Here is a 14,790-nt window from a genome sequence, read left to right on the forward strand (position 1 = left end):
GACCATTAATGAAAGAGCTCAGATGTAGAAAAGCTGTTGCTTTTTTGTTGTAATTATGTACTGAATTTACAGAAATTCTTAGTTTAAAGAGAAGCAGTCATTCTTCTGAGTAGACTCATTGACTTCTGCAATCTTGTTAAATTTGTTTTCTAGACTACAATATGTATTACAAAATGTAGACTTCTCTTGACAGTTGTCCTCTTGGAGGACAACCTTGAAAGTCTATTTCCACAATACAGTGCTGGGAAAGAAATGGCCATAATAGCCTTGTTTCAGTACTTTAAACACCTTGGAATTATGTAGATGTCTTCTGCTGACTTGCAAGTCTTCAGCACATGTGTTGCACTCTAAAAGATGTATATGAAATCTGATTAAGCACTTAACTAAAAGACTCAAGCACAGATGCTTGGGCTGCTTTTGAGACATGTCTTCATTTTTCCATACTAGAAATAGCATTGGTCATTGTTGAGATTTTAATAACACTTTTGTTTTGGTTGGGGTTTTTTTATAACTTGCACTTTTCTTTTTACTACTTAGTATCTTTGTTTTCCTACTGTGAAGGTCATCAACCATCACCTGGGAACAAAATTTCTTGAGTTCAGAAGAGCTGTATCTGTGTTTGTGCTGTGCTAATGTCTTCTCAAAACAAAATTGAAAACAGTCTCCTCCAATACACACCCTTCATAATAGTTGTGAATGTTTTATCAGTAAGATAAATACTTATTTCCTTTAACAGCATGTGAACTGAGTTCTTGCATGGAAGTTTGGAATGTCTGAAGAGATTTGTAAAGTCTTTAGAAGTCAAGATCGGTAACTGAAGTATTCCTTTCACTCTACTTAAAGCTACGTTTTTTCCAGTTCATGGTTTTAGCTTGAACTTTACTGTTCCAAAAGTTGAACGAATTTCTGTAGGAGGCAATTGCTGTTTGCATGTGTTTCTAATTTATTTTGTTCAAACAGAGTTGAACATATTGTAAATTAACTTTGTTTTTATACTTGTGTTGTATAAGAACCCTACAATTCATAGTATGAATATAAACCTCAAAGTTTTTCATAGTTAAAATTTAAACTCTACTTGCATTCATGTCCTGCAGTAGTATCATTGTGATTAAAACTATCCAGAGTTTCATCTTTGATAATCTTGAGTCTTTTTTATTCTAGTTTCATTCTGTAAATGTTTGTCCAGTCAGTCATGTGTCCGTTAAGTTAGAAGGACTTGTATCAGCCTCTCTGTTACTTCTGTGTAAAATAAATTAAGGTAAATTATAGGTTTTTAAGGTCTCTCTAAATAAATACTAGAAAGTGAGAGAGAAGAGTTAAGAGTCAAGTTTTAGACAAAAATTGCTTTCAAACTTACCGGTTCAGCGCTGTGATTATTTGGGAAGGATGTCTCCTTATCTCAGAGGAGCTGTTTAGTGTATTCTTCAGTGTGTAAGGTTTTTCTTACTTTACTAAAACCAGTTATTGATTAGTTGTGAGGAATAAAACTGTTTTCTTTTGGGAAAGCAAGTGGTATTAATTTGCTTCCCCAGAAAAAGTTAGTTTCTTGTGTTCAGCAGTGACTCAGTAACATAACAGGTTGCTTAAATATAAATAAAAAATGGCTTTACTAAAAAAAAAAAAAAAAAATAGAAAACACTTTTTTCCTACTGAAAAATGAAGAATAAGCTGGAATTTGAAGGAGAAAAATTACCACTTCTTTTCCTTCTCATTTTAGGGTACGGTCAATGGTGTGCTGCTAGTGACGCCAAATAATATAATGTTTGATCCTCATAAAATGGATCCTCTGGTCCAAGAGAATGGCTGTGAAGAATATGGCATCATGTGTCCAATGGAAGAAGTGATGTCAGCTGCTCTGTATAAGGAAATTGTGGACAGCAAAATTAAGGAGTCATTAAGCATGTAAGATAGAACAGTATTTGTAAGGCTTTGAGTAAATCTGAACTGTAGCCACATTGTTGACCATACAAAACCAGCAAACCAGCATTTTCCTTCTTTTTCTTGTTAGGAAAGGATGTCAAAGATTGGCTTGGAAAGATCCTACAGAAAGTTTGCTTTACCTTCAGTTCTCACATCCTATATATGATATAGGATAAATCTTCTATATACATGGATTCTAATTTCCTCCAGTAGTCTCTCATAAAGATCTGCAGTACCATCATTTCCTCTGCCCCTTCCCCACTATGGAAACAGTAGTAGATGTAGTTTGGTTCTTCAGTAATTTAAAAACTGGTGTTCACAATAAGGAAGTGCAGCTTTTTAGGTACAAATTTTTATTGTTTAGCATTTTTCACTTGCTTCTCAATCTCGTTGCTCTGACAAGTGATTTAAAGTCATTTTCTAAGATTTGTATATATTATCATGGGCCTAGGAGCATATTTTTCTCCCTTTATGGCTAGGGGAGGGACTGCATATCCACCTTAGGTGTAGTCTTCTTTTGGAGTAAACAGTGAATTTGGATTGGTGAGGTCTAAGAACTGCTGTTTAGTGCAGCAGGCATTTAAAGTCAAATTTAAAGAGCATTATGAGAAATCTTTGTTCCATTCTCTGTTTTTTTATGGTGAGCTTTTATATTATCATCAGAAAAAGATAAGTTCTGTCTTGAAATTCAAAAAGGATTAAAAAAAAATCATGTCACCTTTACCTATCACAGCCCATAAAGCACAAATATTTGCAGACTCAATTATCTAGCTGTAGGGAAGTGGGCTTCTTTAACCAGGAGAGTGTAAAGCTGTTTGCTTGATAAGTAATGCTGTACCCTGCTTAAAATAGTTGCATTTTTTTAAGACGCTCAGTAATTCTTAAGAATATCCTCTTAACAGTTCATATAGGTAGTATTCTAAGCACATCTTTCTTGATAATCTTAACTATAGGGACACACAGAAGTAGTAACTTGCCTCATCCCATTTATGAGCTCAGTTTTGGCATAAACCTGGGAATGAACGGATATTTTGGCATGGTCTTGTTTGCTGCCCAATGTCATGTGTCTGTTGAAAGGGCAACTGAAATACATGTTGCTACAGTAGTACTTTTAGGGCTTTTGATGTAGAATAATGATGCCTTCAGCATAATTTTTTTCTGCAAGTTTATTTGCCAGACTGAGTTTTAAAAAGTAGCTCACAGTTCCTGTTTCAATTGATAGTGGAAAGAATTAGATAACTCTATGCTTGAGTCATGTTATTGTGGTTGCAAAACAAGTATTTTTCTAAAATGCTTAGTTTGTTAATAAGTTAATGGTGCTCCCATAGCACATGCATTTTCTCTTTTGTTTGTAATATGAGTGCATGTGGAATGAAAATGTATCTGCTAATAACAAGTCATACTCTGCATTCAGAGGCCTGTATTCCCAGTTTGATTTATCTTTCTTGTCAGCTATATGAACTACTGGATGGAACACTAGCTGCTAGCATTTTCTTCAGTCCCTGCACTTTTGTGTCTTAGCTAAATATGAGGCATATTTGTAAATTTGGGGGAAAACAAAAATCTTTTAAGTCTAAACAGAAGTCCTAAAGAAAGCTTCAGCTAGATTTGACAAGACCCATGTGTCTTGAGGTGTTTGACACTTAAGTCATATTTTCTCATTGTTTTTTTTTTTCCTTCATATTCCGCTGTTATAGTAAACCTTCTTTTGCTCTCCCTATTTTTCCAGCTGTCAAACCTGCTTAAACTTGGGAAAGCAATCTTTATTTTCAGTATTCTTGTTGTTGATATGGAAAATGGCCATAAGCCCAATGGATGCTTTGGTTCTTAAAACTAAAATTTCATGTTGTATGGTTTCTGCATATAAGCCATAATCTATACTGAAGCTGGACAAAAACATCTGACTGCATACAGATGTTTTACAGATTTCATGAACCTTACATTGTGCACCTATAATGAGCATAATCGTGCAGATTTAAAGAAATGGCCTAGTCTAATAGGTAATGGGTTATTAAGCTGAACCCACATGCTTTGTAAGCAAAATCAATCAATCAGCTAAAGCTTACTACAAGCTTCATGTTAATACTTGGATAAGAGGGTACATGTGCTTTGCAAACATCCTGAATTTTAGCAGCATCTCAGTAATACGTTGTAACTAAACATGAAGTTTTGTGAGACTGTGGAGTGAATTTATTGTCCTTCAAAACAGAGATTAATGTACAAGCTTCTTAAAAGCATTTAGTACTAGGTAATGGAAGAGTTAGTATGCTTCTGATAGCAAAGTTGACCTTGAGAACTCTAGCCAAGAGTAAGTTTAAATATGAGAATTTTTTTGGGATGGCTGTGTACTGCCCAGGTTTTTTGACAACAGGGAAAAGCTTGAGTTCTGTAGGTCTACTTGAATGTGTTCATAGTACCTTTCTAGTCTTCCTCTTCTAAAAGTTGTAGAATTTCTAGTTAGTTTATTTTGAAAGGCAGGTTTAATCAAGATTATTTCCTCTGGATAAAATAAAGTTTTATGCTTGCTTTTTTTTTTTTTTTTTTTTTTTTTTTTTTTTTTTTTAATTACACTATTTATCAGCATCTTCAGTTGTATCAAGTCGTTTGGGATTTATTTTGCCAAACAATGGTATCCTCAAAGTTAGGTACCTGCTGAAGACACTAAACACTGTTTCAGGCATTTTCTATGGGCAGAATAGTGAGATATACTTTGACAGTTCCTACTGTTCTGCATTTACTGGCTTTGATATCTGAGGTTAGACCAGATGATTTCTGCTATTCACATCTTACCTGTAAGCTAGGTGTCAGCTTCCTTGTAGGGTGGGACCTGTCTGTAAAATTGTACTGACTGCTTGGGGAGACAAAACCTAAAAAACTGGATGATTTTTACCTTTAGAGATTATGATTGTGTGTAGCTTTTTGTTGGTTTTACTTTGGTTTTTATTTTATTTTTACACTTTAAGTGCCTCTCATAATCTTGTTAGTTTCATAGGAGAGTTTCTTGTGAAAGTTATGTCGTGAACTTGGAAGTCTCACTGTGTTGTGCTGGCAAAAGGTCAGCTACGATTACCATTATGGTATCACATTTTATGCTTGTTTATTACTAATGCTGTGTTAAATTGTTGTTTAGGATATTTGGATTTTTTTAAGAGCTTGAACAAAACAGTGAAGAAAAGAGCTTGATACTTTAGAGGTACCTGTTATAACAATATTCTTATTTTGCTCAACAGAGATGTAGAACAGCTGTCAGTAAGGGAACTTGGCCATTCCAAGAAAGCTGCAAAGTGCAATACAGATGACACGGATTCCAGGGTTCGGGACACGGGCAACGACAGTGCTAGTACTGCCCCAAGAAGTACAGAGGAGTCTCTTTCAGAAGATGTATTCACAGAATCAGAACTCTCTCCAATTCGTGAGGAGCTTGTTTCCTCAGATGAGCTTCGTCAAGATAAATCTTCTGGAGCATCATCGGAATCTGTGCAAACAATAAACCAGACTAGTGCTGAATGTTTAACAGTCATTTCAGACTCCAACGAAGCTGCCAGTGACTTGAAGCCCAGTGCCGAAATGGTTGTAGGTGTTAAACAGTTTGGTACCCACTTAAGTTCAGAAAGTGCTAAAAAGTCTGTAAAGGGGGGACAAGAACCTGGTGCAAACACTGCAGATGTCCTCCAGCAGTCTTTGCAAAGATCACAGGGTGGTGAGGAGCACAGCAAGGAGACAGAAGTGGGCAAGGATCAGGATTCCTCACTAGGAAAAAAAGCAGATAATGAGATGGAAGAGGAATGTCCGGGTTGTGAAGATACCACAGACTCTCAAAAGAAAGAGACATCTAGCAAGGGAAAAGTAGTGGGAGAGAAAAATCAAGATTCAGAAGCAGAAGTTGAAGAGCTCCGCAAGCTCTGGAAGACCCACACTATGCAACAAACAAAACAGCAAAGAGAAAACATGCACCAGGATTCACAAAAAGAAATCAGTCAGAAAGCTGTATCTGCAGGAGATGGGCGGTTAGAAGGTGAGTCAGTGAGTATTTATGGGTATTATCTCAGATTTAAAAGGTATCACCCTCCACTTTAATGGAAATTTTGGAATTTTTTCATTCTGTACACCATATTTCTCCATGTGCTGATTATATTTCTCATTGGCTTGAAGATACTCCAAAGTTAAACTTTATGTAAACTTTTGGAGAAAATATTTGATGCTTTCAGAATGCTGTTTCACTTACATCTTGTCTTACTTTGATGCTGACTAGAGCAAGGTTAAGCATCCAAAAAGCTTGATTCAGGAATAATAAGGGCTAGATATAAGGAAGGTACTGCTGTGGATACAGTAAACAGCTAGGTTTTATTTCTTGAGTGCCTTGATTCTTCTGCAAAGATCAGAGTCCTGGGATTTTTAGTTGGAAGTTACCCTTAAAGTCTGATCATACAGAAATATGCTGTGCCTTTAAACAACTTAAATATGCTCCTGGATGAATTTGAATTTGCTTTCTAAAAAATTCACAAGTTACTTTCTAGTATCTTCCCATTTTACTAATGGAGATAACTATTTGTTTTAATTGTGCAATATTTGGGGGACTAGAAAAGACTCTATGTGACAGACATTAAAAATGGAGTGCATTTGAAGGTTAAATTCATTGTTAATTATTAAAGTTTAAATTATATTGAATAGAAGTATGTTCTTTGGTTAACAGAAGTTTGGTTAACAGAAGTTTGTCTACTCTTCAAAATCTTATATAATGGTTTTTGCTTGTTGGGTTTTTTTGGGGGGTTTTTTTGGTTGGTTGGGTTTTTTCTTCTTTTAAGGAAGTAACTGAATTTTGAAATTTGAAGCAGATGAATACTTGCATCATTCTGTGATAAATTTGGCTTTTATGCCTTAAATATTAGAAGTATTTGTAATATACTTACTAGTACTACTTTCTAATACCTCTGGCAGATGTCAGCTAGCAGTAGCTGCTGGTTGTAACTTTAAAAAAATTCAGATACTAAAGTGTTCTTTGGCACAATTGCTGCTTTTCTTACAAGTGAATATTTGTAACTCAGTTACATTAAATGCTTTAGTTTTGGTTTTTTGTAAGATTGTATTATCAACCTGACTGACTGCAGGTTGTTATGTGATCTGTATATTTTCAAGTAAATATATATGTAATCAAAAAAATGTCTGCATGCAGTCCTACAGAAGAGTGCTGGCTAGAAACCTTATGTACACATAGTGCTGCTGCCTCACTCAAAGTTGTTGGGGTAAAGTACAAAGGAAAAAAACCACAAAAAGTACAAGATGCCTTTTGGAGATTTGTACCATTTCAATGCAGTGCAGCGTCAGTAGGAATTATTACATCTCTTATTCTTGCAAGTTGTATTAGCAGAATGCAAATAAATGAATAAATTATGAAGTAATATTTCTCAACCTAGCTAGATTTGGTGAAGCTTCTACAGTAATGATTAAACAGAACCAAGGTAACAGCATAGATCTGCTTTATAACTCTTGAGAAACATTCAGTTTGTTCTGAACGTTGAGGTGATGCAATGCATGTAGATACTTATGAGTAGACACATCAAGTTTACAATAACTAAAAAGCTCTCACTTGTATCTACTTTTATTTTTTTATTGCCCAAGCTTCTGTTTTTTACAGACATATTTGTTATCCACTGGACTGAAATAAAGCTAGATGTGGTTGATACTTTGGAGAAATTGTAACAATCTGTAATTTTGTGCGTGTATAAACAATTTAAAATATCATTAATAATATGTCAAAATATTTGCTGCTTAGCTGAATATTGTCAGAGATTGAAAGGAAAGACAGGAATAATGAGACACAGTAGCCATTGCTGAAATATTTTCTCATTAATTCTGTATCAAATATGCAACAAAGATAGGGGAGAACTCAGTAAAAGAAAAAACATCTGAAATAGTAATTTTGAGACTTGTGACAGAGCTAAATTGTTTGGTTTTATTTTATCTGATAGCTGGAACCATAATCCTACTTGTCTGAGTTCAGGGAAGTCCTAATCTGCTGCCTCTGAAGGACCAAAATCACAAATACCAAATCATTTGAAGAGTATTTATCTAATACAGCCACAGAGTTTGCATGCCAGTCCTATGAACCAGGCTTTTTTGTTTATTTTTGTTTCTTTTTAGTGTTGTTTTTTTTTCAATCTGTTTTTTTTCAATTTACCTTTGAGCTTACACATTAATAAAATACTTCCAAATAATGCATGTTATTATGGTTCATTTACTATACTGTATGCTGCACGTATCATTCTGAAATGTTGACTGAAAACGTGACTGAAAATTAGGGGGCACATATTTAAATAGTTACAAGAAAAAAAAACCAGTCTTTTGTGGAACAGTGCTGTTCTAAACTTCATGGTGAAAATCTCATTGAGAAAATGTTTATAGAGCAAGAAGGTGATGTTTTCTGTGCTTAGTGAATCTGTGGTAAAGAAAAGATGTGTCTTAGGAAACTGAAACTTATCTGTATGTACGTGTAATACCAGATCTAGGATAAACCATTTATTGTCATGACTGATCGTAATAGGAAAATGTAATTTTGAGACTTTTCTTGCTTTTAAAAGTCTCTTGTGGCTGAAGGATTTGGCAAATATAGTAAGGAAACAATTTTAAAAAGGCTTCTTCCTTTACCTTGTGCTGACTTGACAATTTGGACTTTGAGGTTAATCATAGAACTCTATTAGTTCAATGAAACATACTACCAGAGAGAAAAAATCCTGTACTGCAACATCCAGTATCACTTCATCCTGAGGTGGTGTTCATACCATTGAGGTGCTTGATAGAGCTAAAAAATTAAAATTCATCTTAATCCTATATTAGCAGGGCAAGAATGTTTTCCCTTGTAAATGATAAGTAACAAACAGCTCTGACTTGTGTGAATCAAGCGTATTTAACACAAATATTTTTAAATGCGTATTTAACACAGTATCTTTTCAATATATGTGGGATAGCTGTTTAATAGTGGGAGGGTGGTGATTCAGTGTTGAGAGTATGCATCAAGAACGCTGTCTGAATACTTGCAAGCTTGGATGAAATGCTGTAATAATGTGATCTGTAGTTAGAAGAAGAAATGAATGTTAGAATTAGTTAGAGTGTGGTATTCTGAAGTTAATTCTGCTGTTGAGATTTTCATAATAAAAAAGGGCTGGTTATTATTACTACTTATCTCACCCCATCTCCCACTACTTACTTACATAAATGTCCTATATCCCTCAATTGTCTAATATAAAATAAATTAATGATTTTGTTAACCTCATAAGTACCTTATAGACAGCTTACTTTGTCTTTATTAATAGGTTCTTCTGTTATGAAAGAAAAAAGACGACATCGATCTCACAAGTTTCTCTGTCTCAGGGTTGGAAAACCCATGAGAAAAACATTTGTTTCTCAAGCAAGTGCAACAATGCAACAGTATGCACAAAGGGACAAAAAACATGAGTACTGGTTTGCTGTCCCACAGGAAAGGTAAGACAGAAGTAAACTGTAAAAATCAGCAATTGCCAGTAGGTGTTTGAGCTTTTTATTTTTTCTGTGCCATTCAAAATTTTGCAGCAACTGTATCTCTCTAAGTAATCACAAAAAAGTGTCAGCATCTGATGATGTTGTTGATTGGCTTGTGTTGTATTTGCCATTGGAATACCTCATTACCTTACTGACATTTTACTGATTTACTTGAATTACTTGTGAGTTTGGCAAGTAGTTTCTTATTATACTATTTAGGCTCTTGTTTCTAGCAAGTAAATAACAAAAAGTCAAGCAGTGTCTGGTGGAGGAAATAAGTTCTGCAGCAAAATTTTTGGTTGTTTCTGTGCTTCCCATTATTTGGAAACTTTCTAAAAATCCTCTCTGAGTTCAGAAAAGCTAGCTGGGGTTCTTTTGTTTTATCTTTGTATATGGAAGGTAAAGCCTTTCCATGAGCCACCTTAAGCATGTCTACTGGAAAAATAACCTGAATTTGTTGACCTAATTCAAAGACATGAGATTGTTCATGCTCACTTACTGGTACAGCCTTGTATTCTGAAATTATCTTTACTGCTAGGAAACTGTGACTTCTTTTCAGCCCGAAAGTGGTTTTTAGGGTTGTTACATCCTTGTCAAAGAGTTGGGGGAAGAGAAAGAAGCAAGTAACTTATCAGTTGTCATCTGGTATAAATACCTACCTACAATGATCAAGTCACTTTTCCATCTTTTCTTTTGAGCTGAATGGCATAGAATGTCGAGTTGGGGCACTGCAGTTGAGGACAGATATGGATGAATTGGAGAGAGTCCAGAGGAAAACAGCAAGACTATTTAATGCCTAGAAAGTGTAACATATAAAGAAAATTAGAAGTAAGTGGGGTCCTTTAATCTAAAGGAGAAAGAGGTTGATTATGGAAATAAAATTATTTTATACTGAAATTGGCTGCAACAAGAAAGGCAGTAGTTTTTTTTTATGTCCACTATGGATGGAAATGTGTGATGGACTGACATTTTACATCAAGTATTATACTTATCCAACAGGTAGAATTGAGTCTCTGGTAGTGCATCACTAACATGCTTTTAAACACAATCCCTGCTACCTCTTAAGTAGTAGAGAGGATGCAAAGTTTTGAGTCAAAGGTCTGTCCCACTAATTCTGCTGCTGTTAATCTTGTCTGGGCCATAAGTACTCTTGTGGTTACAGTTAACTCAAATTTGCTTGTTCTAGTAGTATCATATTTAATTTGAAAACAGATAAATGTTTCATGTACAGCAGTGATGTCTAGATTAGGTGATTAAAATGATTATTGTCTCTTTGGTTCATTTTCTAATGTAGCAAGCACTTACCTTCAGCATAAAGCAGAATTGATCACCTGTTTTCGAAGAAATGTTTCTTATTTTTCAGTCTGTACTGACCTCCTTGGAAATTGTCGTCTGTGAAGGGTCTCTCTCTAACTGAAAGGGGTAGTATACTATCAGTATCAGTTCTTTATTCATTCAATGTGTTTCCTATGCTTTTTGTAAAAGAAGCTATGTCCTCATAGCGGAGTGTTCATTTTCTTAATCTGGTGTTAACCTTGATGTGTGCTAGTCTGCATAGATGAAAATACTTAGTGCCAATCCTGTTGTCTCTGTCACCAAGTGGTACAGAAGAGAGAAAAGTGTTATTTCAGTGTTCTTACTCTCAAAGGAGCCAGTCTGGGAAGGAGAGTCTTATAGTACTTTAACCATCAAGTTGCATGTACTTTTTCTAACTGCTATACTTACACATAACTCACAGTTCTTGAAAAGCTGAAATTGGGACTTAAAAAAACTTTCATACTTGCATGACAACTTAAAATTGATGCCTCATTCAGTCAATAAGGAGTCTGCAGCTTCTCGTTTTGGACTTCTGTGATAGAAGTTACCTAAACTTGCGCTTCCAGAACATTTTATTCTTTCCTACTGCCAGAGAAAGATTTGCCCCCTTATTTTTTTTCTCCCCTTTTATCTTTATTGAGGAACCTCAATCTTAACAATGGTGATGCTGGACAACTGACCCTGTTCAGAGACTGATACTACATACCTGTGTGCAGAAATTTTTTGGGCACTGGTATATGAGCAATATAACTGCACTTTAGAGAAACTTTGCAGTTCTCTATTCTCAAGTGTTCAGTTTTTCAAGGATTATTAAGGAAGGGAGAAGAAAAGGCTAATATTATTCTTAATGCTAATACAATACCCAGATATAGCAAATATCTCTGGAGAAAGACGTAAGGAATATTCAAACTCTTGCAACCAGAGCCATGAAGCTCTAGTTCTGACTCTCTTTTCTATGGTCAAGATACACTAGTGGATGCATTGCATTGCAGGTCCTTTTCCTGAGTGCTCTGTCTGTGCACCTGCAGCAAATACAGAATAGACTGACATCTGTTAGGATTGCATATAATTTCCTCCTGTGAATTTGGGTGATTTTGCTCTTCTAACTGGAGATCAGTGCCATTTGTGGCACATAACTTAAAAGGAGGTAACTTTGAATCTTGGTACTTACTGTAGTTAGAACAGTCTGTAGTTTATGATTTTATGATTCATATATATATATATATATATGTGCGTGCTTTCAGCAGTCTTCCCCCACATCTGTAGTGCTTCCCACAATTTGTATAATTCTGATTATGTCTTAGAAGTGGTCAGCTGTTCTTCAGGCATAGGGAAAACAAACATGCAGACATTTTCTGAATTCTGATTTTGTTTGGTTTTATGTAACTCTTTATAAATGCAATTTATAAAGTCTTTCTGTTTCATTTTGGGAGTTACTTCAATTTTAAGCAGAGGTATCCAATGGGACAGAAGTGGTTGAAAGACCATACTTATATGTGAAATCACAGCTAATCCATTGCCAACTTCTTTCCTGTTTTTTTTTCTCCAAAGTCAGCTTAAAAGAAAAACAACCAAAGAACTAGCTAGGTTTTTTTTTTTCAAATGTCTCTCTAATATCTAGTAAAATATGAAATTGTATTTTTATTTTAACCTTAAGTACTTAATATTATTAGACATCACAAACTTACCATTTTTTTTTCTCTGTCATTACTTGACTTTTCTAGGACAGATCACTTGTATGTCTTCTTTATCCAGTGGAGTCCAGAAATATATGCAGAAGATACTGGGGAGTCTCTTCGGGAACCTGGATTTATAGTGGTAAAAAAGAAGGAAGAGCCTGAAACTAGTGAAGAATCGAGTACTGAAGATGCTGCTAAAGAATGGGAGGTAAGGAAGAACAGTATCAAAGATTTTTTTAATACACTCGTAACAATATATTAAAATAGTATTAAATATTTTCCAAGAGAAAAAAAAGGCACTTTATTAGTCTGATTATCATGATCATGGCTGTTCAATATATGCCATCCTAATGCTTTACTCTAACATCAGATCAGGGCAACATTTCACAGTTCCAAATCATTTTTGTGTGGAGCAAATTGTAACTTAAAACTCCTGGGGAAAGGTATGTGAGTACAGCAAAAAAGTTGGAATTTTGGTGAAGCAGACTTAATTTCCAGTCTCATAAACTGACAGTTTTCTGATACTTATTATTCCTGTATTTAGAGTGTTCCGTGTATATTGTAAGACTAAAAAAGGGATGGGACAGCAAAAGAGAAAAAGAACAGCTATTAATGATATGTCTTTTAAATAATTTAGTGATTAATTTTGCAGTGATTTATTAATGCATTATAATGCTGTTGAGTGTCTTATAGAAATATATTGTAACTGGATCTATTTCTTTTTTTTTTTAATAATGAGCACGTTTCTCTCATGTGAATCTGTGTCCACTGTGTTTCTATGGACACATCTTTACATGTCTACGTGGTTTTGTTGTGTAGTGTACATGCAGTTAAAGCACCTCCAGTCTTGTACATTCAAGTGTTGGTCAAAAGTTTGATGATTCTTGTCATATCTATATATTGTAGAAGTATCCCATCAGCACTGCTTAATTTGAGTCTTGGGACAGCGATTGCAATATCTGACTGTAACATTTCTTATGTTTTTCTTCCCCCTACCCTGCAGTGGAGCATGTTGAAATTACGGAAGTCTACACTGTATTATGTAGAGCGTAAAAGAAATTTTAAAGAACTGCAATAGTCTAACTACAGGTAGCAGTTTTCTGCTTAGCTTCAAAACTTAGAACCTTAGAACTCTGGATTCAGAGTTGGAATGTAGCTAGTTGAAGAATTAGGCCACGGTTGCAAAACATTCCCTGCAACTTAGTGATTTTGTGTGGGATATTTTTGCTTTCAGACATTGAAATCAGTATAATAAAAACATGTCTTTTAACTTTCATATTTTCAGCGTATGTATTGCTTGAGTTTTTAGAAGCAGTGTATTTTGGTGTTAAATCTTGCTCAAAGCCTTTATAAGTATTTGAAGTTTTAAAATTTGGCCTTTTAAAACATGGGTATCAGTGAATAGAGATCTATATTATGGTTTAAAGCACAGTATATCTCTTCTTTAGTGAGCTCTTCAGTAATTTGACACCTTAATATAACTATAGAATAATTTCCACAGAATAGAGTGAAAATGTTTTTTTCATGATGGAATGTGGTAGATTTTAGAAACTATTTCTGAGAGTAGTTGAGGCAATACATTTCTAGCAAGTATTAAAATCTATAAGTTATTTACCACAGAATGAGGCCACACCTTAAGCCTGTGTTTAGGTTTTCTCTGGAAACAGTCATAGGAAACATTTCAAAAATACTGTGATTTCTATGTGTTATGTGAAATTGTCAACCTTGGTTCTCTTAATATTATCAAATAATAATTTTCTGGATTTATATGCTAATGTGATTAGTGAGATGGATAACTTTTATAGAAAAATGTTATGCAAGTACAAGAAATATGCTAATGTGGTCTTCTGTGCATTTTTAATTTGTGTAATGTGACTTCCTATGACTTTTAGCACAAATCTGAAAGCTCTTAAAAACTTTCTAATCAGAAATGTTTGACAGTACTGGATGGTTTGAGCTTTCATTACATAAAATTGCATTTTAGTGGCTTTTAACATGTGTGCTAGAAAATATGAGTAAATATGGGGAATTGTAGCCATTGTCATACTCATTATTTCCACTGAATTTCAGTCATTATTTTCAATCAATGTACTTCCTTCCTTCAATGCAACAAGCTTTTCTTCTGCCAGTTTTTGCTCCAGGTGCAATCTAAAATAGCAGGTGAATAGTATAATTGAAGCCTTTTTCTGGGTATTTGGCTGAAAAATAGGCTGCCTTTTTCAGATCACAAGGATAGGAGAACTCTGGGTGGAAGGGAAGTGGAAATGCATGACAAAGTACTGTTCATCTAGCAAAGGATGAAGGTAGTGGAGTACTTTTATTTTCCAAAATGTGTTCTTCCTGCTGTAATTGTACAGTA

General features: G+C 34.7%; 1 protein-coding gene across 7 annotated transcripts in view; it reads left to right on the forward strand.

The window, feature by feature from the left end:
• Window positions 1–14,790, forward strand: part of OXR1 (oxidation resistance 1) — a 259,126-nt gene that overhangs the window by 215,312 nt on the left and 29,024 nt on the right. For all 7 annotated transcript variants that reach the window (XM_041412597.1, XM_041412596.1, XM_041412601.1 and 4 more), the window contains 4 exons: window positions 1,718–1,902; window positions 5,151–5,935; window positions 9,231–9,399; window positions 12,477–12,639. In XM_041412597.1, coding sequence (XP_041268531.1) covers window positions 1,718–1,902; window positions 5,151–5,935; window positions 9,231–9,399; window positions 12,477–12,639 — 1,302 coding nt within the window. The remainder of the gene's footprint in view (window positions 1–1,717; window positions 1,903–5,150; window positions 5,936–9,230; window positions 9,400–12,476; window positions 12,640–14,790) is intronic.

This window comes from Onychostruthus taczanowskii, unplaced genomic scaffold, assembly GCF_017590055.1.
Source record: "Onychostruthus taczanowskii isolate IOZ18803 unplaced genomic scaffold, ASM1759005v1 scaffold4, whole genome shotgun sequence".
NCBI classification, from domain to species: domain Eukaryota; kingdom Metazoa; phylum Chordata; class Aves; order Passeriformes; family Passeridae; genus Onychostruthus; species Onychostruthus taczanowskii.